General features: G+C 38.2%; 1 protein-coding gene across 2 annotated transcripts; it reads left to right on the forward strand.

Annotated features, from left to right (window-relative positions):
• The first annotated feature begins 5064 nt into the window (after positions 1-5064).
• LOC116151498 (guanylate-binding protein 6-like) lies at positions 5065-27389 on the forward strand. 2 transcript variants are annotated; one of them, XM_064479203.1, is made up of 11 exons: positions 5065-5462; positions 13346-13562; positions 14361-14488; positions 19780-19889; positions 20089-20285; positions 21623-21868; positions 22621-22901; positions 23612-23824; positions 24748-24850; positions 25193-25386; positions 26352-27389. In XM_064479203.1, the coding sequence occupies exons 2-11, from the start codon at positions 13394-13396 to the stop codon at positions 26577-26579; spliced, it is 1869 nt and encodes a 622-aa protein (XP_064335273.1). In that variant the 5' UTR covers positions 5065-5462; positions 13346-13393; the 3' UTR covers positions 26580-27389. The 2 variants fall into 2 exon arrangements, with proteins under 2 accessions (XP_064335273.1, XP_064335274.1); XM_064479204.1 differs by lacking the exons at positions 24748-24850; positions 25193-25386.
• Positions 27390-27895: the final 506 nt, after the last annotated feature.

Genomic DNA, 27895 nt, shown 5'->3' on the forward strand with positions numbered 1-27895 from the left:
AATCACTTAACCTAAGCAAGTATCCAGATACAACTTCAGCAACAGGAAATATAGGGAAAGAAAAACAAGATAAAAGACAACTTGAGAAAATAAACAGGTGGGATATTCTATGAGAAAACTAGTATCTTTAAAAATTCAATGCTGTTTTTTAAAATTAATAACACATTAAAAACACAAAATGATACTTCTAGGTTTATATAAACAGATATAACAAATAAACATAGGGCATGATACTTGGTTTGACCCTGATTCAAAGATATAAATAAATGATACAGCTATAAAAGTATGTTAGATGCAATTGGGGAAATTCATATATTGGCTATCAGGTTATATTAGAGAATTATTAATTACCATTCTTTCCCAGGTAAACTAATAACACATGTTTATTTAGGAAAAGATACTTATTCTTGGGAGATGCATGCTGAAATACTTAGAGGTATTGTGAAGTGTCATAAAACAAGTTTTAAATGTTCATCAAAAATGTATGTAGAGAGAGAAAGTAAACGTGGCAAAATATTAACAAATTTTAAATCTTAATGGAAGGTATATGGGTGCTCATTGCACTATCCTTTCCACTTTTCTGTATTTTTAAAATGTCTCAATTTAATGTTTAGAGAGAGAAAATAACTGTCCAAGTGTACAAAGGCATTCTTGCAGTGCTGTTAAAAATATTATAACTCAGGGTACAACCTAAATGCACTGCAAAAATAAATCACTTAAACACATTTAGTACAGTTGGTCCCACCACAGAATGAATTCAGCCAATCAGCGAACAGTTATCACCCAAGCAAATTCTTGGCATCAATATTACCCTAAACCCTGAGGACAGGGTGATAAAGAAAATAGAGGAGGCCTCGGCTCTCAGGGGAGAGCCAAAAACAAGCCAACAAATAAATGAACAAATTCATTACCAGTAGGACTGATGCATGGCATGAAGGAAATAACAAATAACAGAGGAGTTTCCCTAGATTGAGGGAGAGGGAAGGTGACATTGGGGTGGCAGTATTTGAGCTGAGACTTGAGTGACAACAAGGGGCTGCCATGGGGGACACCTCTTAAATCTTCCCATCCTCACAATGGATAGCAGAGTGCAAAGGAACTGATGTGAGCATGAGGACGGCTACACAGGTGAAAAAGATGAGCACGGCTGAGGAACATGTTTGCATTTATGGTGCTGTGTGAGAAGAGGGGTCTAGAACATATTCTCTAATAGGATACAACTCTTCAAAGATACATATACACACAGGATAATGCAATGCAAACCACCAACAGCTTGTCACTATGTTGACATCACAGGTGACCTTTCTCTTTCTCTCACTATCTGTTTTTCCCAGTGTACAAATGAACATATGACTTTTACATATATATTTATTTTAAAGGCTTATGCCCCCTCCTGGAGGAAAAAAAAACAAACAGCAGAAACAGCTCAGTAACTCACTGGCACCCAGAATGAAGGTCAGTCTGCACACCTGAGAAGGGCCATTCTGATCCCGCCTAGTCACAATCCAGGAGCAGCACATTGCCTGTCCAAATGTGTCCACTCTTCACAGGGAACAGCTTCATATATTTATGAAATGCTTTGCTTTCTTCCTTGACTCTAAACCTTGGGGCTAGGACAGAAAATAGGGGAAACTTCTCATAAGCTACCAGCAACAGAAGACTAGCTTACCCTAAACAAACAAACAAACAAATCAATTAATTAATTATTTTGAAGTGTGGCTATGTCTGATTCAGCATCCTGGTTACTGCCACAGAGGAAAGCAATATACCAGTTGCTAGTTAGTGGGAGCCTGATGATCGGCTGCTCAGCCACAGATATCCACAAGAGGGTAGCAGAGGAGTTTGCTTGCTCAAACACAATCCCTTATGCCCTATCCTCCAGGGCCTCCATTCTTCCCTCTTCACCCTCTCTTTTACTTCCCCTCTCAAAATGCTCTCCTGCTTTTCAGTTTACTGTGGAGAATAAATCTATTGGATCTCCACCTTCTGTAGACAATGCTCAAATCACTCCTGTCACCTACTCCCAACCATAAACAAACTGAGTAGGTAGCATTTAAACCTTTGTCTTCAATTAACATGCATGGCTAATTATTTCCCCAAAAGTCCCAAAAGGAAAGAGGGAAATTACACAAAAATTCAAGAAGCCTTGGATGCTTACTCTCTGAGATTCCCCCAACTTATATCAACTTATCTACTTATTTTTGGAGATGTTTTTCTTTGGTTTCAGAAAGCTAAAGGGACCAGTATCTTGGAAGAACTTAAGGGTTCTCAAACTGCTGCTCAGTTCAGTCAGAAAGTGAAAGCGTTAGAGGAAAAGGGTTAGAAGCCATTCTAATTTCTATCTTGTTAAAATTGTTTGGTCATGTGTTCAGAATTGTAAACAACTGAAGGATGAAATGTGGTAAATAAACACCAGCAATTAGAAACTATTTGGAAAGATAAGCAAGACTTGAACTTAATTACTAAAGTAGCCTTTGCTCTAGCCACAGCTTTCTGAATGGTATAAGACTTGAGCTTCATGACAGGAAAAAAAGTCTAGTGTTAGAATGCTGAGATGTCTAATCTTCAGACATTAGCTCAGCACTGTGAGGATAACGTTTCTAAAAAATAGGAAACTCACTATCAAATGACATGGCTTTACAATTAAAACAATTACAAAAACCTGAACAAAGTCAGGACCCCAAAATATGGGCTCCTGTTGAACAAGATACTTGCTGGCATTACAAAGAAAAAGTCCATTGGATTTTGGAATGTCTAGACTCCAAATAGAAAGAAAAGCCCCCAAAACTCTCTACACAGTAGGAATACTAACTTAGCTCTGAGGAAGCAAGCATTCTTTGACCACAATTCCCACTAAATTCACAGGGTGAGGTTAACCTTTTGAGTTGAAGGGCACCCTACCACATTTCTCTTTGATTTTGGAGTGGCACATATCACTTTTAACACTGCTTCCTTTTCTGGCACCTTCTTCAAAGTCACCAAAATGCCAGTGGTGGGTTTTGATAATTTGCCTCAGTTTGCCTCCCAGTCCTTCAGTATATTTATAAGATCCCTTATGTCTCAACACAATTTTCCTCTTAGATAAACTACCACAATAGCTTCATGGATTGGGGTATTATACTTCATTGTGATACTGCAGGACTCCTTTCACAGGTCTCCTATTCATTTCTTTCACTTTTGTTTCCTCTAATGGCTTTACCTGACTTCCTTAAGCTTCTCTGTCCTCTTCAACCTAGTACCAATCTTACTGTGGACTTAAGCCAATTAGTGGACAGGACTTCTCTTCTTTTTAGACAAGGAATTTAACTGAAATTGATCATGTATGGGGTGGAGAACCCCATAATACAATGCTATGGTAAGTGGAAGTATTTCTGTCCATGCCCCTCCCTAAGATCCCCCAATATAGCATAACACAAGGGAAACTTGATGGATGCTGTCCAATAGTTCAAGAATTATTAGATAAGGTACTCATGGTTCTTACTTCTATCCCATGCAACAATTACATTCTGGCTGCTTAAAAGCCAAATGGAAAGGATACTGGCTATTCCAAGACAGGAGATGCTAATATGTTCCCCTTCAAATCTAATAGATCTCTATCCTGAGATCTATTAATATGTTCCCCTAACTACATACTTCAACTCTTAATCCACCCTTATCAGACTTTCCCCTTCCCACTCTAGCCCTTAAACTCTCTATAATCACTCAGCTTTAGGCTTCTTTTCCCCTTCTGGGGGTCTTGAGAAATGTAGGGACCCTAAAAGCAACTACCATAGGTGGAAAAGACTAATTGGAAACAGAGCGGATATTTTATCTACTCAGATGAATTAAAAAAATACCCACATAGCTGCTTGGTGTCTTCCTATTCCTCATTCCAAAATTGAGTTTATGGTCACCTTGACATGTACCCAGATGTCAGGATTCTTCGCTCATTCACAGAGGCTTGCAGACCTGGGCAGATGTCACACACCAAACCAGGCTCTCCCTCACTGCCACTGACTGTATTCCATCACTTTTTGTTTCTCTTTGGCCAATCTAGGAGCTACTGGCAGCGCTATGTTGTTGGGAGTGAGACAGTTACTGGCATAGATGTGTGGATTCATGGCTTGGAGATCAGGCAGTAACTCATGTGGATGATGCGTAGACACATGGACAGTACACACATTCCTTTTCTGTATCTCTGCTCCAAGACAATGAGGATATTTAGATGCTGTTTAACCCAAATGGCCCTAGAAGCAGACACTCAGCCTGAGATTCTGTACTTGGACCATTTTACTCGGCTTGTAAGACAATGATACATTCATGAGCTGATGACAACCACTGGCATATCGTAGCATCACATTTACCTAAACCAGGATGGCTTCCCATTGTCCACTTTTGTAAACAAAGTCTTACTGGAATATAGCTATGCCCATTTGTTTACCTATTGTATGAATGCTTTCACTGAATACTTGCTACAGTGACCCTATGTCTCAAAAAGTCTAAAATATTTACTATCTGGCCTTTTATGAAGAAGTTCCCATAGGCACGGAGAGTGGTGAGGAAGGTAGAGAAAAGGAGAGAGGAGGAGGAATCCCTGTACCCTCACAGCCTGGCGTCCTTGGCCATATCAGTGCTGCACCTCTCATCTTTCTCTTATACACTGCTCCATTTTCTTTCTCACAAACACATGTGTGCACCCAGTCACTTTTTTTATCTGACCAAATGCATCCCTTTGGAACTGGTCCAATTGGCTAAATTCCTGTGTAAAGAGGATATCTATGTTAGGAGAGGATCCATATGTTAGGGAAGTACAGGCATGCTGAGCAAAATGCCAATAGTGAGCATCTCCAGATAATACAATAGGTTGTTCATTTTCATCTTTAATCTTTATTTTCTATTTATGATAAAATATATTCATTTAAACGTATATACTAAGGAACAGATTTAAAATCTTAAAAGACCTTCACTAACAAAAATACCCAGGGATCCTCGCCAAGAGGAAAATGCTTGAAATATACTTGTTGTATACAGCCTTGCTTACATTTGTGCCATGCATTTTCTATTTTTCTTGTTTGCCAAGGAAAGTTAAGTCACATTTGGCAACCTTATATGGGGGAGAGATGTATCAAGAAGTGGGGCTATGAAGGCCTTCCAGTGCAGGGCGGCCCACAGAAAGTGGTGGCATGTGTTAAGATGTGACTATTAAATAACTTTTTCTAATCTCCTCTCACCACGAACCACACACCCATATTCATGCTGTAATCAGTAGATCTAGCATGACTCTGCTAACTGAAAAACAGCCTGAATTACTTTTGCTTTCAGCTTCAGTTTTATTACTATCATACTAGATGGACCAAGAAGAGATGAACCACCTTACTCTTTTTTAGCTTTGATGAAGAAGAGACAGACAGGTGGGAGGAGCTAGTGAGCAAAGTGTAAGAAGCAACTGAGAACATTTCTTGTACCCCCAGTGTGCGGAGCAGGTATGTCCTTGTCTTTTACGTGCAGCACAAAATTGATTTCTTTTTTTTTTATTGAAATATAGTTGATTTACAATGCTGTGTTAGTTTCTGGTGTACAGCACAGTGATTCATATATATTCTTTTTCTTTATAAGTTATTACAAGATGCTGAATATAGTTCGGTAGGACTTTGTTGCTTATCTCTTCTGTATGTAGTAATTTGCAAGATTGATTTCAGATTCAAAGTGACACCTGAAGAAGGGCAAGTGGCCTGCTGTCTGGCATGCAGGGGTCTGTGGCTGGCTTTAGTTCGAGAGAAGTTCAGCTTCTCTGTATGGACCAGTGGCAGCTGCAAGGTGACAGCCAGGCACACTGTGTACCCCTGGATGTGCTGCTCCTTAAAAGAGTCCTCCTGGGAGCCTGCCTGTCTTTCTCTGTCAAGTTCTGTGGGTTGGCATTAGAATTCAGAGAATAAGAGAGTCCCTGGCAAGGAGGTTATAGGGAACTGTCATCTATAGAGATAGTTTCTTTTTAATATTTCTATTAGTCAATTTAAGAAAGCTTACAGTGAGAGCTCTGTAAATCTCTGTGTAGAGATAAATTTAGTCCCCTCACCCCTGATCTTTATTAGTTAAACATTATGATCACGTCAAAACTCTCTTTCTCTTTCTGTCTCTCTGGCTCCCTCTTCCTCCCTCTTATTCTCTCTCTTCCCCTCTCCCTCAACCCCCGCCCTCGCATTTGTGGGTTTGTTTTTCATAATAACATTGGAATCATTTGTAGCATGTTTTATATATACACAACCTAGGTTTAACAATCCCTTCGGGTGATGTTTTTTCCTGTAGATCCCATTTTGAAAACCAACCTGGAACATGATTGAAGAGCTGCAGTTTGTAAATTTGATGTTAAAAATTATGTGGCTAATTCACAGCTAAGAAATCATAGGCCTTTTTTTTTAACATTTTTATTGAGTTATAGTCATTTTACAATGTGTCAAATGCCAGTATAGAGCAGAATTTTTCAATTTTACATGAACATACATATATTAATTGTCACATTTTTTCACTATGAGCTACCAAAAGATCTTGTATATATTTCCTCGTATTATACAGTATAATCCTGTTTATCTATTCTGCATATGCCTGTCAGTATCTACAAATTTTGAACTCCTATTCTGTCCCTTCCCCCGACCCGCCCCCTAGGCAACCACAAGTTTGTATTCTATGTCTATGAGTCTGTCTCTATTTTGTACTTATTTTCTTTTAAAAATTTTTTTAGATTCCACATATGAGAGGTCTCATATGGTATTTTTCTTTCTCTTTCTGTCTTACTTCACTTAGAATGACATTCTCCAGGAACATCCATGTTGCTGCAAATGGCATTATGTTTTTGTTTTTATGGCTGAATAGTATTCCATTGTATAAATATACCACTACTTCTTTATCCAGTCATCTGTTAATGGACATTTAAGCTGTTTCCATGTCTTGGCTATTGTAAATAGTGCTGCTATGAATATTGGGGTGCAGGTGTCCTCCTGAAGTAGGGTTCCTTCTAGATATATGCCCAGGAGTGGGATCACTGTGTCATATATTAAGTCTATTCCTGGTCTTTAGAGGAATCTCCATACTGTTTTCCACAGTGGCTGCACCAAACTGCATTCACATCAGCATTGTAGAAGGTTTCCCTTTTCTCCACAGCCTCTCCAGCATTTGTCATTTGTGGACTTTTGAATGATGGCCATTCTGGCTGCTGTGAGATGATACCTCATCATAGTTTTGATTTGAATTTCTCTGATAATTAGTGATATTGAGCATTTTTTCTTGTGCCTATTGGTCATTTTTATGTCTTCCTTAGAGAATTCTTGTTTAGCTCTTCTGCCCATTTTTCGATTGGGTTGTTTGTTTGTTTCTTATTATGTTGTAGGAGCTGCTTATATATTCTGGAGATCGAGCCTTTGTTGGTTTCATATTTGCAAAAATGTTCTCCCATTCCTTTGGTTGTCTTTTTGTTTTACTTATGGTTTCCTTTGCTGTGCAGATGCTTGTAAGTTTCATTAGGTCCCATTTGTTTATTCTTGCTTTTATTTCTATTGCTTGAGTAGACTGTTCTAGGAGAATATTTTTCAGATGTATGTCAGATAAAATTTTGTCTGTGTTTTCTTCTAGGATGTTTATTGTATCTTGTCTTATGTTTAAATCTTTGATCCATTTTGAGTTTATTTTTGTGTATCATGTAAGGGAGTGTTCTAGCTTCATTGATTTACATGCTGCTGTCCAGTTTTCCCAACATCATTTGCTGAAGAGACTGTCTTTATTCCATTGTATATTCTTGCCTCCTTTGTCTAAGATAAGTTGACCAAATCTTTGTGGGTTCAATTCTGTGTTCTCTATTCTATTCCACAGACCTGGTTTTTATAAAGTTGTTTCTCTCACATTTTTCTGTATCTTCCTTTAGTTTTCCCTTTAAAGAGGGAACTGGACAATTCTAGTCATTATAACGTAGCTGTTAGAGGATCCTGTTTTACCTTTGTATTCTTTGCTCCCACAATGAAGAATCAGACAAAAGGAGATGGTGCTGGAGCAGTGTTTGAATTTCCTTGCTGCTTTGCTCTGATAAAAAAAAAAATATATAGACCTTGTTTTTAGTAACCTAAAGTTTGCAGATTGTGTTCAAATGTGTAACCCAATTTGTTTAGTGCAATTATTTTGGATAAATCACCATCTAATTCAGTAAACATGCACTGAAATCCCATTTTGTGCCACATGCTATGCTCATATATAAGCTTATAGTTATCTAATTTTATTATAAAAACATCCTCCAGACTGGACTTACCATTTTTTTCATATTACCCCTATAATTAATCTTAAAAACTCAGGTTTAGCTAGATGAAGCTTTTTGTTTAAGGCCACATTAGTAACTGATAAAGCTGGTATTTTTAAAAAGTATTTTTTGATAGTATTTGAGGCATCTTGAATACTTGACCTATAAATATGGAAATGAATAGTTGAGACATTTGAGTATAATATCATGTTTATTTAACCTGATTATGAAATATGCGTAGATATTATAGGGAACTTTTAATATAATGCCAATCAAAAATATGCCAGAAAAACCACGGCATAATTGTGCTTTTAATACTTAATATTTAAAGTCAAATTTTGCCTTGGAAAACAATTACAAGGAAATCTCATATTCTTTTCACCTAGATTTACTCACTGGTGGCATTTTGCTACATTTGCTTTTCTCTCTAAGTATATGTATATTTCTCTCAATATAATATAAAACAATATTTACATTTTCAGTCTTATTTTCACTTACGGGATTAAGTTGCAAAATCCTGACCCTTCCCAGCTAAACATTTTGACCTAAATCTCTCAAGATTCAGGACATCCTGAAACAAAAGAAGAGTGGCAAGTGGAAGAAGGGGCAAATGTGTGGGAACATTGACCTAAAGTGTGCAGCCTCCTTCTGAAAAAGGGGAGGCAGGACGGTGGGAAAAGGCTTCAATATTTTACCTATGAGGATGATGTTAGCTGTGTGTTTTCCACATATAGCCTTCCTTATGTTGAGGTAATTTATTTTTACTCCTAATTTTGTTTTGTTTAGTTTTCACATAATTGTAAATTTTGCAGTTTTACTCCATCTATTAATTTCCAGTTTCATTTCATTGGGCTCAGAAAAGATACTTTGTATGATTTTAACCTTTTTAAATTTGTTAAGACTTGTTTTGTGGCCTAAAATATGGTCTATCCTTGGAAATATTCCATGCCCATCTGGGAAAACATGTGTTCTCTTGTTGTTGAATGGGAATGTTCTATATAAGTCTATTAGGTTCAATTAATCAATAGTGTTGTTCAAGTCCTCTATTTTGTTCTTGACCTTCTGTCTGTTTTTTCTACCTATTATTACAAGTAGGGTATTAAACTGTCCTATTATTGTTGAGTGATCTGTTGCTCAATTCTGTCAATGTTTATTTCATATATTTTGGAACTCTGATGTTCAGGTATACATATTTAGAATCGTTTTATCTTCTAGATAAACTTGACTCTTTTAACATAATGTCCTTCTTTGTCTCTTTTAACAGTGCTTGAAATACATTCTCTTTTATCTCATATAGATATAACCACAAAAGTACACTTTTTGTTGTTATTTGCATAGAATATATTCCTGGAGAGTATAATAAGGTGTTAGTTGCTAGGGCAGACCTGTCTCCAATCTGTCTGGTGGCAAACCAGCACCCATTCACTCTTTCTAGTCTAGGCTTCTCCAGCCTTTCTGTTTCAGTCTTTCTCCAAGTAGCCAAGGGGACTTGTCTCCTCCGTGTAGGACCCCAGGACTGGGATGCCCAGTCTGTGGCTTGACTCACTCACTCCTCAGTGTTAGGTTCTGTTTGCACAGTCTTCCTTTTCCTGTTAGTGTTTCCCCAGGTGCACAGGTCCCAATCTGAAGTATTTACTCCTGCCCTACCTAATTATGTGGAAATATCTCTCAAAATCTTGTTTGTATAGAAGTTCTTCAGCCAGTTTTCAGTCACTTTTCTGTGAGAAATTATTATCCCTCATCTTGACCCGTCTTCTCTGCAAACAGTATTCTTGATTGGCAGGTCCCCCACCCCACCACTTCACTTTCAGTTTTTAGCAATTTAAATATATTATTCCACTGTCTTCTGGCCTCCAAGTATTTTGTTGAGAAATTGACTGGCAATCTTATTGGATGTGATGAGTTACAGCTTGTTGCTTTCAAGATTCTCTCTTTGTCTTTTGACAATTTGGTTATAATATGCCTCAGCATTGGTCTCTGATGATTTATCCTACTGGAGTCTGTTGAATATCTTGCATTTGTAGATTCATGTATTTCATTACATTGGGAAATTTTTAGCCATTATTTCCTCAAATAGTCTCTCTGTCCTGCTTCTCCCTTCTGCTTTAGGGACTTTCATAATGCATATATCTGTCTACTTGACAGTATCTCATAATTCTCTTAGGCTATATTCACTTTTAAAAAGTTATTTCTTCATTCTGCTCCTGAGACTTGATAACTTCAATTGTCCTGTCTTCAAGTTTCTGAGTCTTTTTGCTTGTGCAAGTCTAATCCCCTTTATGTGCACTCAAATGTTCTTCCCCTGAGCTATACTCCCTAGTCTAATCCTCTAGAAAATTTGTAAATTTATTTATTATATTTTCCAGCTTCAGAATTTCAGTTTCATTCCTTTTTTTATTATTATTTTTATCTCATTGTTGATTTTCTAATTTTGTTCACATATTATTTTCCTGATTTTCTTTAGTTATTTTTCTGAGTTTTCCTTTAGCTTTTTAATCATGTTTTTAAAAAGTTGTTCGAAAGTCTTTGACTAAAACATTTAATGCATATGTTTCTTCAGGGTTGTTTTTTGTTTTTTGCAACTTTATTTTCTTCCTTCGGAAGGGACATATTTTCATTTATTTTGTATGCCTTGTGACTTTTGTTGTTGTTGTTGAAAAATTGAATATTTAATTATCTATTTATTTATTTTAAATGGAGGTACTGGATATTGAACTGAGGATCTTGGACATGTTAAGCACATGCTCTACTACTGAGTTATTGCCCTCCAACCCCCTGAAAATTGAGCATTTATGAAAGCAGTCACCTTTCTCATTCTTTGCATACTGGCTTTGTGACAAGGAAGTCTTTCCCTAAGCTGGCCCTTGATTTTGAGGCTTGAGATGAAGCTTAGGAGAAGCTGTAGTATTTTTAGGCTTTTTTGAGCATGCATCTTCCCTCGGCCTGGGTGTTACTTTTTCAGTTTTCCCATATATGTGCCCCTTTAAGTATATTAATTTCCCAAAGTGTGTCTCCTTGGAACTTTTGATTGTCTATTGTGTGTCTCCACACTGAAAAGAAAAAGAAAAATTCAATTTCTCCTCTCAACTCTCTATTCTCTATACTTACTTCTGGTCACCACATATGTGAACATTTTTTTCACAATAAGCAATTCTGACACTAATTGACAAGAGTTAGCTCATTCCCTACTGGTTAAAGGCTTAGTCCCACAAGACTTCCCCTCAGTTCAGATGCCAATTACAAATCCCAGTTGTCACCTGTACTCCTGACTTACTGGCTATACACTGGAGTTTCCCACCATCTCTTCCTCAGGTTCAATAATTTGCTAGGATGGTTTAAGAACTCAGGAAAGATAGTTTGTTTACTAGATTAATGGTTTATATTAAAAAAGGATACAACCTATAAACAGCAAAATAGAATAGATGCATAGGGAAAGATATCAAGAAAAGGGTGTGGAGCTTCCATGACCCCTTTGGATGTGCCACCTTCTAACCACCTCCACATGTTCATCAAGCCAGAAGCTCTCTGAACCCCTTCAGTTAGTTTTTTTTTTTAATGGAGAATTTCTTAGATATGGTTGAGTAAACTATTGGTCATTCGTGATTAACTCAACTTTCAGCTCTTCTCTGCTCCCCAGTGGTTGGAGTATCAGGCTAAATATTCCAGCTTTCTAATAACATTGATTCCTCTAGCAACCAACTCCATTCTGTAGTGATCTAGGGGCTTTACAAAATCACCTCATTAACAAACTCAGATGTGGTTGAAAGACACTTGTTATGAATAACAAAAGACTCTCCTTTCATCTTTATCAGTCTGGAGATATTTTAGGAATTGAGGACAAAAGACCAAAAATTATAAGAAAAAATAATTTAATCTCTCTCATCACATAGGGTTTTAAGAGCTATATACCAGGAATAAGGACAACAATCACATATGTATTTCTTATTATAAATCTCAATATCACATACCCATAATGTCTTGTCATTGGTGTCTGCAGGCCATTCTCCCTGCTGCTTTCCCAAGCAATGCCCACTGCTTCTCCCTGCCTAAGATTCAATTAGGGGAAAAGATAACAGTCTTTCAGGCAGCCCATGAGATGTCAGATCATTGTAAATGCAGTCTTCTCTGCCCTGTTTAGTTTGAAGAAAGGAATTGGAAACTTGATTGATGCCTTATATAGTCTATTTTATATATTCACTGGTAACCTCTTGCTCTAGGCATCTGTGGAGCTGTCTCCACATTATTCTTGAGAAATGCCTGCTGCTTCTTTCCACCTGATATCCAAGTTATACCACCACCTACCCATCTGCCACCCTTCCTTGAGATTCATTTGATGTGAAACAGAGACCTGAAGAGGCAGCCCTGACAGGTTAGAACATTATAAAATTCCCTCTCTCTGAATCAGGGGAGAGAAGTGGAAAATGAGTTGCCAGTTTCTCAAAGACTTTACCACAATGGGGACCAAGGGCAACAAAAACACCACAGAATTTCCTACCATTTTCAATGAGGCTCTTCTTGATTTGGTATTTGGTTAGTTGCTTTGGACCTTTGACTGTTTTATGGAACTACTGTAAGTTTATTCTAGCCAGTATTTTGGTTGTTTTTGATGTCTCCTTGGGGAAACAAGAGCTTAGAGCTCGCTAGTCTGTCATTTTGCTCAAGTATGTAGATTTTTAATCCTTGCTCAATGACATTCACTCAGCCTTTGTGAGAACCATTTACCTCATTTCCAAAGTAGTTATATTATTTTGTAACTTTCAGCCTCTTGTGAATATCAGTTTAGCTGGATATGAAAGTTATTATCAAAAGGCTTTGTATATTGTAGGACTTCAGTGCATCATAACAATAACTTTAATTATATTACTATTTTGAAGTAACACTTCAGAGAGTGATAATATATTATTTCACTACCAACATCATGAGAGACTTGAGGGAATGATGGGGGAAAACCTCTGCGGTATGCTAATTCTAGGTTACATTTTGTCTCATGGAAAACACAGAAGTCTTACTTACCCTATTCTAAATTGATGGATGCTTTGTATAAGTCTGAGTTAGAGAATTACTTTATAATCTGATTTCCACTAGGAAGCTCTTCTAGGTTTTTAGGTTGCCGTGGCATCCGGACCCAAATTGATGGACCCCGTTTGTCTGCTGGAAAGTGTCAATGAAGTGCTGTCAGTGAACCAAAAAGCTCTACAGATTCTTGGTGAGATTTCTCAGCCAGTGGTCATGGTGGCCATTGTAGGACCATATCATACGGGAAAATCCTACTTGATGAACCGTCTTGCAGGTCAGAATCATGGTGAGTATTGTACCTGGTCAAGGGCCAGTTGCTTGATTCTAGCTAATACCTCAGCTTCTTCATTTTTGTTCCTGATCATGTGTAGGGAGAACCAAACTTCTCTTAACAAATCAACTTTCCACTCCTATTTCTCACTGCTAAATCACTATCTTACTCTAATTTGTTACCATATTCTATGTTTTATTCCTGTAAAGCAAAATTTCTCCTAACAAGTCATACAATCCTACCTTATTTTACATGCTTAATCACTTGACTCTTGCAATTGTGTCTACTCTCTCTTGAAACACATTTTGCTTTTTTATGGAATATTCTCATCAACATATAAAGATGTTCAAATTTCTATAATCTTAAAAATATTTCCTGTATGTCATATCCTACTGTGGCTAACACCTCTCCTCACTTATGAAAAATAATTTTGTCCGACAAAAAATATAATCTTGATTTATTTTTTCCACTTTTTTCTCTTCCCATGTCTGTCTTCAGTCCATTTCTCTCTGGCTTTGAATCTCACCATTCTTTCAAGATACACTTGTTATGATTATCAGTGACCTCCATTTTGTCTGATTCATGGATTCCCCTTTGCCTCCATGTTGAGCCCTTGTGTGGTATCCTTATCACAATTAATATTCCTTCCTCCTTGAAACAGATGACACACAAAGTAGGATATTCTTGAGGAAATGGAGAAAGCACCATCTCATATGCTGGGGTACTGACATTCCAAAGAACTGAGTCTGTAGCCCCCTGGTTGCTTAGACTGTCTGCTCTCACTGAATGCTGCTTTCTTCCCTCTCCTCACAGGCTTTCCTCTAGGGTCTACATTGCAGTCTGAAACTAAGGGCATCTGGATGTGGTGTGTACCTCATCCACACAAGCCAAATCATACGCTGATCCTTCTGGACACTGAGGTCCTCGGGGATGTGGGAACGGTAAGGCAGAAATTCACAGTTAAATCCTTTTTATTCTGAATTTTCTCCTTATCTCTCCATGATCATAGAAATTTTACTACTTTAATCTGTAAAATCTAGAAATCAATGATAGTAAATGAGGCAAACTATGGTTTGTTTGAATGTCAATTCTAGGTAAGATATCATGGTGTATTAGATACAATCTTTTATTCTTGGCACTGTGTGGATGACTTGATTACATTTAGTAAATCATTATTGAACAGCTGAGTTCCAGGCCTTTGGGCTTAGCACTGTAGATATCAGTGACCAAAGTAAAGGTCCTGCCCTAAAAGAGTCTCTAGTTCAATTGACAAAACACATTATCTGCCGTCAGATTTAATACCATGTATTTGGGAGAGAAGCAGGCTGGAGAGAGGAAGAAATTACATTGCAATCCCTAGTTACTGGGAATTCCATGGGAGTTCTGTGGCTGGAATGGCTTTATTGAGTTATCCAGAGTTTGGACAGGGGCGCTGATACATTTTTGAAGGGAAAGGCTGCTCCAGAAGCCTTTCTAATTAAGAGTGCTGACACCTGAAGACTGTTTTCCACCAGCACTCCCAACAGCTGGAGAATAAGTCCTTCAGTCTTGAAAGATCATCCAGGTAGCACCTGATTCGTTTTGAGAACTTACAGTTAAGCATAAGTAAGAAAGAGGAGAAACATCAATTTGTGAGTGAGGAAAGATTTCTGATTCACTTCCTTAGCTACTAGGTGAAGAGTGTATTTAAGGGTTGGATTTAAGAGATGGGTTTACATTTTCTATGATGAAGTTCATCAGCTACTCACAGAGTGTTCTGGAAATCTGTGAGGCACCTCTGAATGTGCAAGTTCTATAAAAGTAAGTTTTTGTCCTAAAAGAAACATTTTAAGATGGATTTTTGGTGTTTTAACGTTCTACTAATGGATGAAAATAATTATCCCTCCTTTTCCCCCTTTGAGACTTATTTGGAAATAGTACCTACATTTATATAGCTCTCTCTTTTTTCTCAACGGAAATTAGAAAGTCTGTGTTTATTTTTTAACATTTTTTATTGAGTAATACTCATTTAACAATGTTGTGTCAAATTCTAGTGTAGAGCACAATTTTACAATTATTTATGAACATATATATATTCATTGTCACAATTTTTTTTGCTATGAGTTACCACAAGATCTTGTTTATATTTCCCTGTGCTATACAGTATAATCATGTTTATCTATTCTGCATTTTAAAATCCCATTCTGTCTCTTCCCACTCCCTGCCCCCTTGGCAACCACAAGTTTGTATTCTATGTCTGTGAGTCTATTTCTGTTTTGTATCTATGTTTTGTTTTGTTTTTAGATTCCTCATATGAGTGATCTCATATGGTATTTTTCTTCCTTTTTCTGGCTTACTTCACTTAGAATGACATTCTCCAGGAACATCCATGTTGCTGCAAATGGTGTTATGTTGTCCGTTTTTATGCTGAAAAGTATTCCATCATATAAATATACCAGGACTTCTTTACTCAGTCAATTGTTGATGGACATTTAAGCTGTTTCCATGTCTTGGCTATTGTAAATAGTGCTGCTATGAGCTTTGGTGTGCAGTTGTCATTTTGAAGTAGAGTTCCTTCTGGATTTATGCCCAGGAGAGGGATTCCTGGGTCATATATTAGGTCTATTCCTAGTCTTTTGAGGAATCTCCATACTGTTTTCCACAATGGCTTTCCAAGCTTCCCTCTCCCACTCTTAATGATTTATATGTCTTCTTTTACAATTTTGTGTTTATTCTTTTTGTAATTCATGGAAGTTATCTCCTTTCCAGTTATGAGTTTCTCATTTTTGAAGCATCCTGCTTCTTTTTTATTTAGAGTAGACCTTTCAATATTTCTTTAAGCATGGGTATACAGTTGCTAAACTCTTTTAGTTTCTGCTTGTCTGTGAAATTATTTATGTCTCCTTCTATCCTAAATGAGAGCCTTGCTGGATAAAGTATCCTAGGCTGCATCTATTTTTTCATTCAGGACTTTGAATATATCTTGACACTCCCTTCTGGCCTGTAGTGTTTGTGTACAGAAATCAGCTTAGAGCCTTATGAGGTGTTCCCTTGTAACTCACTCTTTGTTTTACTCTTGCTGCCTTTAGGATCACTTCTTTATCCTTGACTCTGGCCATCATGATTAGGATATGTCTTGCTGTGGGTCTGTTTGGATTCTTCCTGTTTGGGACCCTCTGAGCCTCCTGTACTTGGATATCTGATTCCTTTAGGCTTGTGAAGTTTTCAGTTGATTTCTTCAAATACCTTTTCAATCCCTTTTGTTCTTTCTTCCCCTTCTAGAACCCCTATTATGCATAGATTGGCACACTTTGTATTATCCCTTAGGTCCCTTATATTGTTTTCATTGTTTTTTTATTTGTTTTTCTCTCAGCTGTTCTGATTTGGTGCTTTATGTTGTCCTGTCTTCTAGGTCAATTATTCATTCCTCTGCATTATCTAGCCTGCTTTGTACAGCCTTTAGGTTAGCTCTCATCTCAGCAAATGAGTTTACTAATTCTACTTGGTTCTTCTTTATAGCTTCTATTTCATTTTTGACATATTTTATATCTCTAAACACTATTTCTTTTAGTTCGCTCAGTACCTTGATCACTCCTTTTTTGAAATCTTAATCTAGTAGGACATCAATGTCTACTTCCTTGATCATGCCTTCAGGGGATTTCTCTTGTTCTTTTAATTGGGAGTGGTTCCTCTCCTTCTTCATATTGTTCATATCTCTCTGGCACTGTGGCTTAAGGAGTATCAGTTATCTAGTTCTCATGGAGATGCTGTGTTCTTAGTGATTTTATTGAGAGGTCTTTACATGTTTGTCCTATTTCATGAAGTCAGCTTGCTGTTTCCAGAGGCCCTCTGTTGGCACCCTCTTCTGTGCTGCTCCCAGTGGCTGTTGGCTAGCAGATTGCACCCCCTCCCAACACTGGGTCATGTGCTGAGCTCTTATCCAGTGGGTAAGCAGGGTCACTCCCCCTCCTGATGCTGCAGTCAGATGCTGCACTCAGAGGAGTCAGGTGGGTGGATAGCGCCTTCTCCCAGCACCGTGGTCAGGTGCTGCATTTCTGCCAGGAAAGTGGGTTGCCACCCACTCTTTCCTGGCAACAGTCACTCTGCTGCTGTGCAGCTGCCCACTTCGCCTCAGGTTGGTGTTCCGAAGGTGGGCTCGGGGAAGGTCGCGGAACTGCCCCACCTCTGCTCCATGCCGAATCTCACCTCCTTGTTTGCCTTGGTGGCTTGAGTTCTCTGACGGAACAGGGCAGAAAGATCCTATCTGACTCCAGCTGTAAACAAGTCTCAGTCCTGCCTAGGAGGTTGCAGATCCCCCAGGTGCAGATTCAGGGCTCGGCCCCACCCTGGCCCAGGCACTGTGACCAGGAGAATATGGAAACTTGGCTGTGCCCTGCCTCTCTTCTCATGACAAGTGCCAGTAATGGCAGCACAGGTCTGAGGAGACAACGGCTATAGCACCCCTCCCCCCAGGGCACACCAGACTTGTTGCTTTGATTTTTCCACAATTTATGGGGGACTGAGGTTGTTTTGCTCTGTATCCCTCCCAGCCATGGTACACAGAACCCTGCAGTCCCCTGGTAAGCCTCAGTGCAGCCACCCCAGTCCTCCACCCAGCTCGGGCCACCTGCCCTGTCCCCAGCTGCCAACTCACATCTTGGGCTGGGTGTCGTGGGGAACCTTTGTGCCCATTTAACTCATTTCTGTTGATCAAGGGATGCTCGGGGCAGATCTGAGCCTTCAAGTTTCCCCCTCCATCCCACTGGCCCCTCCTTTGAAGAGGTGAGACCCAGCAAACAAGTACCAGTCCTCCTTTGCTGCTCCCTCCCAGTGGGATCAATCCCACACAGTTTTGCTTTTTCTTCTTGCTTTTTCTCCTTTTTTCCTACCAGATTTTTGACGTCTCTATCTTTCAAAGAGGACGATGTTCTGTCGGAGTTCGGCAGGTGATCTGGTTGGCTGAGTGGGTCTGTAGATGTGAGTTTTGGTGTATTTGTGGGAGAGGGTGAGCTGCAAGCATCCTTCTACTCCACCATCTTGCTTCTCCTGTGCTTATTTTTAAAGCCATATATCAAATAATATAATCTTGTGTTGAAATAATTGTTTGCCATAAGTGCTACTTCTTCTTACCCTAATTATTTTTAAAAATTGGATTTTTGGGAAATAAAGTAATGAATAGACTATTATCCCCCCAAACTCCCATTTAGAAACTTCTCAGCATAAATCAGTTTTTGCATTTGCACTGGGAGCAACTTTACATGCCATTTATAATAAAAACAATTTCTGGTTTATGCCATTATTTAGACAATGCTATGATTTATACAAATTAGCCTGGGCTTTAAGGCCCTTGATTAGGCTGCATGAAAGCTCCCCTTAACTTCTCCAATTGCCATCAGCTCCAGTCAACTCAAATGACTCTATTTTAACTACAAGACCCCTGTATTCTCCCATCTCTAATTTTGTTTCTCTGGGTGTTTCTGTCTATGGGATCTCCTTCCTTTCTTCAGTTCCACATTTACCAGTTCTTTAATATTCAGATCAAGACTTTGAGGAAGGTTTCAGACCATATATTTTTTCTCCAACTTTCATAGCTCTGTTCTTCCTTGATAGACTTCTAAATTTTAGTTTAGTGTTAAAGCTATAGGTTCTATTGCTTATATACATTACTGAGAGTAAGCCTTTTACAGATACTGCTATCTTTGTTGCACTTACTGTTATGGATGTTTGCCCACTGTTTTGAAATAGTCATATTGAAAGGAATAAGTTTCATTTTTAGCACTGCTTTTTTAAAATCTAAGAACAGTGGGGGATATTTAGTAGCTTCCTGCAATTATTTATTGATTGGATACAATTTAAATGCCCAGTTATACCAACTATGGTATATTTTATATGGACTCTGATTAATAAATATATGTAGAATGAATAAGTGCCCACACTCATCACAGCATACTTAATTGCACAACAGGTATTGTATTAGTTTTTCTGTATAAGTTATTTTACTTTATCAAATTGAGGAAAAAGAAAGCACTGTGAACATTAGAATCCTTTTATATATGAAAAATTTGCAAACACAAGAAATGTCTCTGTAATTGTCAAAGTTGATATCCTCATTTACATCTGTCTTCAAGCAATTTCTTTGCATGGTGAGTATGTTAGCTGAAATAATAAATGAAACCATGATTGAATAAGTGTATGGAAGAATTTCTAATTTATGGGTATACTTATAATTCTCTTGTTCTAATGTGCTTTCTAGGATGAGTCTAAGAAGGATTCGTGGATCTTTGCTCTGGCTGTGCTTCTGTGCAGTAGCTTTGTCTACAACAGCATGAGCACCATCAACCACCAGGCCCTGGAGCAGCTGCAGTATCCTTCCAGGTCTTGAACCACTGTTTCACTGAATTCATGGGAATGGAGATAGAATCAGTCTCTCCTTCCCTGTCATTTAATTTCCTTGGGTGGAGCAGAGGGGACCCATGGCAAAAGAGAGTGTTTATAATGCTTTTATATTTGAGAAATTTGGGAATTGTTGGTAGTGTGTTTCTTTTCCTTAACCAAGTCCTAGTTATGTGACAGAGCTCGCAAAACTCATCAGGGCAAAGTCCTCTCAAACACCTGATAGAGTAGAAGATTCCACAGAATTTGTGAGTTTCTTTCCAGACTTTATCTGGACTGTACGGGATTTCACCCTGGAGCTGAAGTTACATGGTCAGCCTATCACAGAAGATAAGTATTTGGAGAATGCCCTGAAGCTGATTCCAGGTATCAGAGCATGGCCTGGGCAGTGTATGGTCCAATAGAGGGTGGGATCTACTAAACACTGTCCCTTATCTCTGTGATTGCATTTGTATTTGAGACTAAATCAATGTCTGTGGAAATGGTGGCTGAAAAGTGGGTTGCAAAGATCTAGGGGCTACAGTTGAAGTTTACTTAAGAAAAGTAAAGTGTAAAGTGAAATTACTCAAAGCAAATTTGTTTTTTACACATCTTTAAATTTAGCATTCAGATTTAAATGGGTGCTGAAACTTTCTGAAGACTAGACACTGTGTATCCTATTTTGGCTTCTGCTTGTTTCTGTTGAAGAAAACAACTAATCAGCTAGTTGTTAGACATGAAACTGCAGTGAAAAGCATATCTAATGAACAAAATATATATTTCACATATTATTCTTATCAAAGAGGGATATATAATTTTCTAATCCTGTATAATTATATCATCTACAAAATGATTGTATGCTGTAAATAAACCTGAAGAAGTGACTGTCTTTACAATCTATGCCTTTTCAATAATACTATTTATAAGAACATTCATTTTACCTTCCACATCATAGCTTTCTCTTAATTACTACATGTTTACCCATGATTTAATTACAAGGTAATAAATTATTTTCGTTGGTTACATCTACAAGGATGTGTGTCTATTGAAACCTTGAGAAAAATATCAATTCCAATTTATTCATTCTTAATTTCATGCTTCTATTTATGCTTTCTCAAAACACCTATTGAGAAATTGGCTGGCAGGAGAGGAACAGATATAATCCTTTACCTCAAAGAGTTTATAGATTAGTGATGATACCTTAAAATTACATTTCAGGTGCATTTACCCTTCAGAGGTTTTTGCTAAAAAAAAAAAATAGATAACACTGCATCAATTATTTTTAGCATCAAAACAGTTTTCCTTAAATAATGAGGGTGTCATTCCTAATATTCCAATTATTGCCCATGATCCCTTGTTTTTAGCTCTTCTTTTTGGTTCCACTGCTCAATTCCTACATGAGGTCGAGTTGAGTAGAAAGTTTCATTTGACCGTTCATCCTTTTAGCTGCTAGTTCAGTAGACACCTAATAGACAACCACTCTACTCTGTGCAGGTCTGGAGAGACCAGCCATAGGTTTCCTTTACTGTATCAGATTTCTCCCTAAATTTCTCAACAGTTATATCATTGGTGTAAGTCTGATGTGCAAAGAATTATTGACTATCTATGCTAAAGGAGTTCTATGTGTAGAAGATGGCAAAGACACACAAATCCCTGCTGGAAGCACCTGTAGCCCCCTTGCCTCAAGACTCTCCACACTTTAATCCCTGTTTTTCTGTCCTCAGGGAAGAATCCTAAAGCCCAAACATCCAATCTACCCAGAGAGTGTATCAGGCAATTCTTTCCAAGACGGAAGTGTTTTGTCTTTGACCGGCCAACAAATGACAAAGAAATTCTAGCCAATATTGGGATGGTATCTGAAGACCAACTAGATCCTAAATTCCAGGAGCAAACAAAAAATTTCTGTTCTTACATCTTCGCTGATGCAAGGACCAAGACCCTCACAGAAGGAATCATGGTCACTGGGAAAAGTGAGTCTCTTTTTCCCATTTCCGTGGGGACTGATACATGCTGAATACTTTATATAATGAGTTTTCTAGTATTTTTGTTTGATTCTACAAAGAATTCTGATTTTACAGATATTTATACTCCATGAAGAAATCTGTATACTTTATAATTATCTCACTTTGGGGGCTTAACAAATCCCTCCCCCAAATTGCAATTTTTGTCACTGATATCTGTGGCTTCCACTTATCTGAAAACATCCTTCACTTAGAATGAAATCACTCTCTTGGTATAAAAACAGAATACTCCATGTTTTCAAAGGAAGTCCTATACAGTAAGTGTTCTTCACAAGGAGAATTCAAAATATATTTTGAGAATTTAGAGTGGTCCAAAAATAAATATTAGCCCATAAATCACTGAAAATCCATTCAAAGCCTCAGAATTAGGAATAAATTAAGCATGGTACACCTTCCCTCATATGTCTACCTATGAAATCTATATTGTTTTCAATTTTTAAAGTGAGAAATTGTATTTTCCAGGTAGTCCCTAGTATGTTAGATAGAAATAGATATTAAGATTTTTAGTTCTGTGGCCTGGAAAACCATAAAAATGAAGAGTCGGTAGGAAAATGAAGGCAATAATAGTAGAAGAATGTAGGGGTGCATGTGTGTGTTTGTGTGTGTGCATGTGTATATGACCCTAGAAGTGTAGTCTCAGAATCCTGGAGCCATTGACTGATAACTTGATATTTAGCCCCTAAATTTCCTTGCTTCTTCAGGGCTGAGGACTCTTGTTGTGACCTATGTGGACACTATCAATAGCGGAGCAGTACCTTGCTTGGAGAACGCAGTGACAACTCTGGCCCAGCTGGAGAACTCAGCTGCCATTCAGAAGGCAGCCAACCACTACAGCAAGCAGATGGCCCAGAGAGTGAGCTTTCCCACAGACACACTGCAGGAGCTGCTGGAGGTGCATGTTGCCTGTGAGAGGGAAGCCACTGCAGTCTTCATGGAGCACTCCTTCAAGGATGACAAGCAGGAGTTCCAGAAGAATCTTGTGGTAATCTGTCTTAGTATTTACCATATGTCCCCTCCCCTTGAAGAATGAAGCCTAGAAGTGCTGTTACTGGTCCTATGGCTCATCTCTTACTCAGGGATAAAGTAGTCCGTGTCCTTATGAGGGACAGAGTTTCAAAGGACTACATTTCCTTCTTTTTTTACTGCCAGACCTTAGGCAGTTTATCTGGAACTCTCTTTGACCTTCAATGCAAAATCAGTATAGAGATCCTCTTGAAATAAATACTTCTGTGGATTCCAAGCCTGTCCAGAACACCCAAAAGACATTCTTTACCTGGTTTCTTTTTCTGTGAACACACTCCTATGCTTGGGAGCCAAAATTTCTCTTTTCAGATCCACATCTCAGGCCACTTTCAGCTTCGGTTGCTCCTTTTTGTATGTATCATTGAAGACAGATAGAATCACTGAATGTGGCAGCTTCAAGGAACCACAGAGATTAGGTAATGCAACTCCAACAGCTCAGATGAAATACCCAAAAGGAGGTTAGGGAACTTTCCCATGGTCTTCCAGAGTTTTCAGAACTGTGAGTAAATCAAATATTATGACTGCTGTTTTATTACATGTCCTCCAACACCCCATGTTGGAGGTCTCATGAGGACCACAGTTAGACCAATCCTTCTACCAGATACTTTGGAAATTTACCTCCTCTGTGCCTTGCTTCTGGTGACATCCATCTATCTTTTTACCCTTCAGGAAATCATAAAGAATAAGAAAGAGGATTTCTTGATGCAGAATGAAGAGATATCAATCAAATACTGCCAGAATAAACTTGATCAGATTTCAAAGACACTAATGGAAAGTATCTCAGCAGGAACTTTCTCTGTTCCTGGAGGTCATGAACTCTACAGGAAAGCAAAGGAAATTATTGAAAGGGAATATCATCAAGTGCCCAGGAAAGGAGTGAAGGTGAGGAATGAGGGAAACATGGGGAACCTACAGAATAGAGTCAAAGGGGTCTCCTGAAAATCTGAGAGCACAGCTCCATGCATGCATAAAGAGAGAGCAGGGGCTATTTGAATAGCTTTGGCTCTTAAGGTCCACTGCATGTTATTTATTCCTGAAGAGAGTAGAAATGTCAACTCCCAACCATGAGTACAGATTTCTTAAATCCACAAGAGACAGAACAGAAATTATTCATTTTTTTTTTACTCAACAACATGATATTTAATGTGTTGAGCACTGACAATTTACAAGTCAGTCTTTGTATCCAAGGATGACTACAAGTGAGGCAGGAAGTAAACTACATAGACAATTACATACAAAGTTATAACACTCAGGAAAGAGCTACTTAGGTAGTAGAAACAATCATAAAAATAAAAAACAACAACAATAATAATGCAACAAACATATATTGAACTGTTGTTTCCTATAGCCAAAATATTAAGCTCTTTCCCTAGACTCTTTAATTTAATTTTCAAATAGCATTAAGAAGCATCTACTCTCATTATCAACATTTTAAAAATCTGAACTGAGAAGCATAGGTAGGTTAAAATAAGTTGTCTAAAGTTATAATCAGCTAGTGGCAGAAGAGAACAGCAGCAGAACTTGAGGCAATATTTCACATTGGGAAGGCAGGTATGTAAAAGCACCAGAGATTTTGGGTTTTCAGAACTGAACATTGTTCTGACTAGCTGGAATCTAGAGTGTGGAGGAAGAAGTAGCACTGGGCAAGAGACTGGAGGGAGATAGGTCACTCTAAGGAGCTTGGACTTGTAAGGAACCATTATGGAATATTAAACATGAAGTAAAAGTTACATGGACATACTTGTCTTGGCAGTACTTATCTTCTTTTGGAAATCTAAGTTCTGTGCTCCTTCTTGGTTCCTCAGGCAAATGAGGTCCTCCAGAGCTTTCTGCAGTCACAGGTGGCAATAGAGAAATCCATCCTGCAGGCAGATAAAGCCCTCACTGATGGGGAGAAGGCCATAGCAGGTACGGGGTAGGGCTAGGCTCACAGTGAGATGGGTAGATTCTTGCAGTGCCCTCTGACAGGTGTGAGAGCAAGACTTTCCCAATACAAGGAGCTTCCTTCCTTTCTGTGGAACAACCCTGCTGCATCTGGAAACAGCAAAGGGAACTGTGGTTGGATGCCAGACAGACAGAGTCTTTCCCCTCACATTCTGAAGTGTGCTGTTGATGGTGTGGACATGGGGTGTGGGTGGACTTCAGAGATTTCCTACCTTTCTCTTCAATTTGGTTTTGTCTCTGAGCTCAGGAGGGTGGAGGTCATTCCTTACCTTATTTTCTTTCCTCTCTAAAACCTCCCTGGGGCAGAGGAGTGGGCCAGGAAGGAGACAGCTGAGAAGGAACAGGAGCTGCTGAAACAGAAACTGCAGGAGCAGCAGCAGCAGGTGGAGGCTCAGAATAGGAGTCTCCAGGAACACATAGTCCAGCTGATGGAGAAGCTGGTGAGGGAAAGAGAAAACCTGCTGAGAGAGCAGAACAAGATGTTGGAGCATCAGCTGAAGGTGAATCAGGCTGTGGTAGTAGTAGAGCTTGATAGCCTGCCCTGGTTCCTCAGGAAGGGATGGGTGAGGGTTACAGCAAGATCATGCAGGGATCATCAGTGCATCTACTGCTTATGATTTATTAAAACACTGAAGATTTTGAATCCTTCCAAAACCTTTGTGTTCTGCTCTGTAAGTAGACTTTGGAGAGTTCAGGATGAGTATGGCCCCCACTCCAAGCCCTCAGATAATATAAATAGTGTTTAATAGCCATTTTAGGAATTTTAAAATTACCTCACAGGGCTTAATTGAACAGATATTCCAACTAGTGTTTAATATGAGCAACAAGTAGTATGCTCTACCAAGATCACTACCTTTTACCAGGAGCCCTGCTCAGCCCAAGGCCCTGAGGTAGATCTGTACTGACATAAAACTACTAGAAATGTCCAGGCTTAAAAACACAGGGAAATGATAGATTTTACACTTGCTGCATTGCCTCCAGTTGTGGACAGATCCCCAAGCTATCATGTGGCTTGGAAGGATTTCTCTCATTGTCCATCTGAACATGATTTATAAGAGATTCCTATAATTTTGTGACCATGTGTTTATAACAGACTTCTATAATATGGGTGACAGTACCATCCTGAGAGGGACTGAGAATTAGTGCAGTCAGACCAAGGCTAACTCTCACTTGCATTTTTTGACTGGAACATATTACATTTGTCCTCATGTCAGGCTTAGCCTCCTGACCAAATCTTATGGTATATGAATATTATTAAGGCTGTAAACTACACTTTCTCTTAATATTTAGGTCCAAACCAGGAAATATTCCTTGTTACAAGAGTCTTCTTTCATGATTAAGAGAGAACAATTTTAGGAATTAATACAAAGATAGTCTGACAAAGTTTTAAAGTTTGACAAAATGAAATCCTTAAATAAATGGGGGATTTAAAAAGTTTTACTTCCTTCCTCACTTTTTTTTTAAGGTCCAAGAAGATCTGCGTACTGAAGGATTTAGAAAGAAATGTGAGGAGATGAATGCAGAGATAAATCGTTTGAGAAAGAGGATTGTTGATACTAAAAATGATGATAGTACCTTGCTTGCACAAGCCTTGGACAACCTTGGCAAAAGAATCACTTCATTATTGCCTGCCCCAGCTAACATTCTTGGTAATGTTGTGAAAGGAGTGGGCTCACTATTTAAAAAGAAGTAGCTCTCCTTGTAAAGGAATCAGATATATAATATATTATACATGTATATGCTCTGGCCTATTTCTGATGTCCATGCTTTTCACATTCATTCAGCAATGCTTTAAATATAAAAAGTGGCTTCTAGAGAATATTGATGTCTGGCCCACATTAGATAGAATAAATGCATGGACACTTTGATATAGCATATTTACTTTTAGGAAATATATATATGTGTGCAAAATCATATATATGTATATGTACATACATACAAGAGGTTCACTGAGGCTTCGCTTCTAACGGCAAAAGATTGGAAACCACTTAATGCTCATCTATGTAATTTGGTAATATATATTTTGCATGCACATAGACTAGAATACTAGATTGCTAGTAAATAGATAGTGGAGCTCTATTTGTGTAAGTATAGAACAATCTGGAAGATATGTTGTAGAGTGAAAAAATGAGGCACAAAACAGTTAGTATAAAGTGTTCACCATAAAAAAAGGCAATTATTATGGGCACTCATACATATGTATATATAGAACATTTCTGGAAGGTTCATTAGAAATTGGTATCATTGGTTCTTCCTGGCGAGAACAGCTTGACATCAGGGATGGAAAGGACACATGATTTTCATTATATACACTATCTCTTCAATTTTGCAAAGATAGCTTGTGTTATCATTTCTCAAATAACAAAGAAAGCAAAGTATAATAGTAATATTTAAAATAGTAAATTGAATGTGAATAAATGGAATTGCTCATTGCTTCTAGAAATGACATAATCTGCTCAGTAAGGGGTCTAAGACTAAGATCAAAATACTAGAAAATAAAATTTGCATCCTAATCTTGTTTTCACTTTGGCCTTGGTTTTTAATCCCTTATATTTGCCTCAAAAATAAGGTATGTACTTTCCTGTTACCCCTTGAAATCTCAGCAAGAGTAACCTTTACTTCATAGGTTTGAATTACACTTTTAAGTTGTTTAGAAACAAATTGCCAAACATTAAGAATATTCACTGCTGAGAGGAATTCTCATCATCCTTAATTTCAGTGGTGGCATCTCTGCTGCAGGCAAGTACAGAAGGGGTTATTCACCACTGCAGAAATGGATGCCTTGACAGTACTGGGGAATGATAAACCCAGACACACAGAGGCCAGGTGTTGGCATTTAAACATCAGAATCCAAGTACATATAATGAGAGTAATGAGCATTGTGGTTTGTCTTAGCTCAGGCTGCTATAGCAAATTACCATAGACTGTATGGCTTACAAAACAAACATTTATTTCTCCCAGTTATGGAGACTGTAAGTCAAAATCAGTGTGCCAGCATTGTTATTTTCT

This window comes from Camelus dromedarius, chromosome 25, assembly GCF_036321535.1.
Source record: "Camelus dromedarius isolate mCamDro1 chromosome 25, mCamDro1.pat, whole genome shotgun sequence".
In the NCBI taxonomy this organism is placed as follows: domain Eukaryota; kingdom Metazoa; phylum Chordata; class Mammalia; order Artiodactyla; family Camelidae; genus Camelus; species Camelus dromedarius.

Bases quoted from the DNA above. Each gene is read 5' to 3' on its own strand.
- LOC116151498 (XM_064479203.1), top strand. From the start codon at position 13,394: ATGGACCCCGTTTGTCTGCTGGAAAGTGTCAATGAAGTGCTGTCAGTG. The intron at 20,286-21,622 runs GTATCAGAGCAT...TTCTGTCCTCAG, and splicing joins TGCCCTGAAGCTGATTCCAG to GGAAGAATCCTAAAGCCCAA. The intron at 23,825-24,747 runs GTGAGGAATGAG...TTGGTTCCTCAG, and splicing joins TGCCCAGGAAAGGAGTGAAG to GCAAATGAGGTCCTCCAGAG.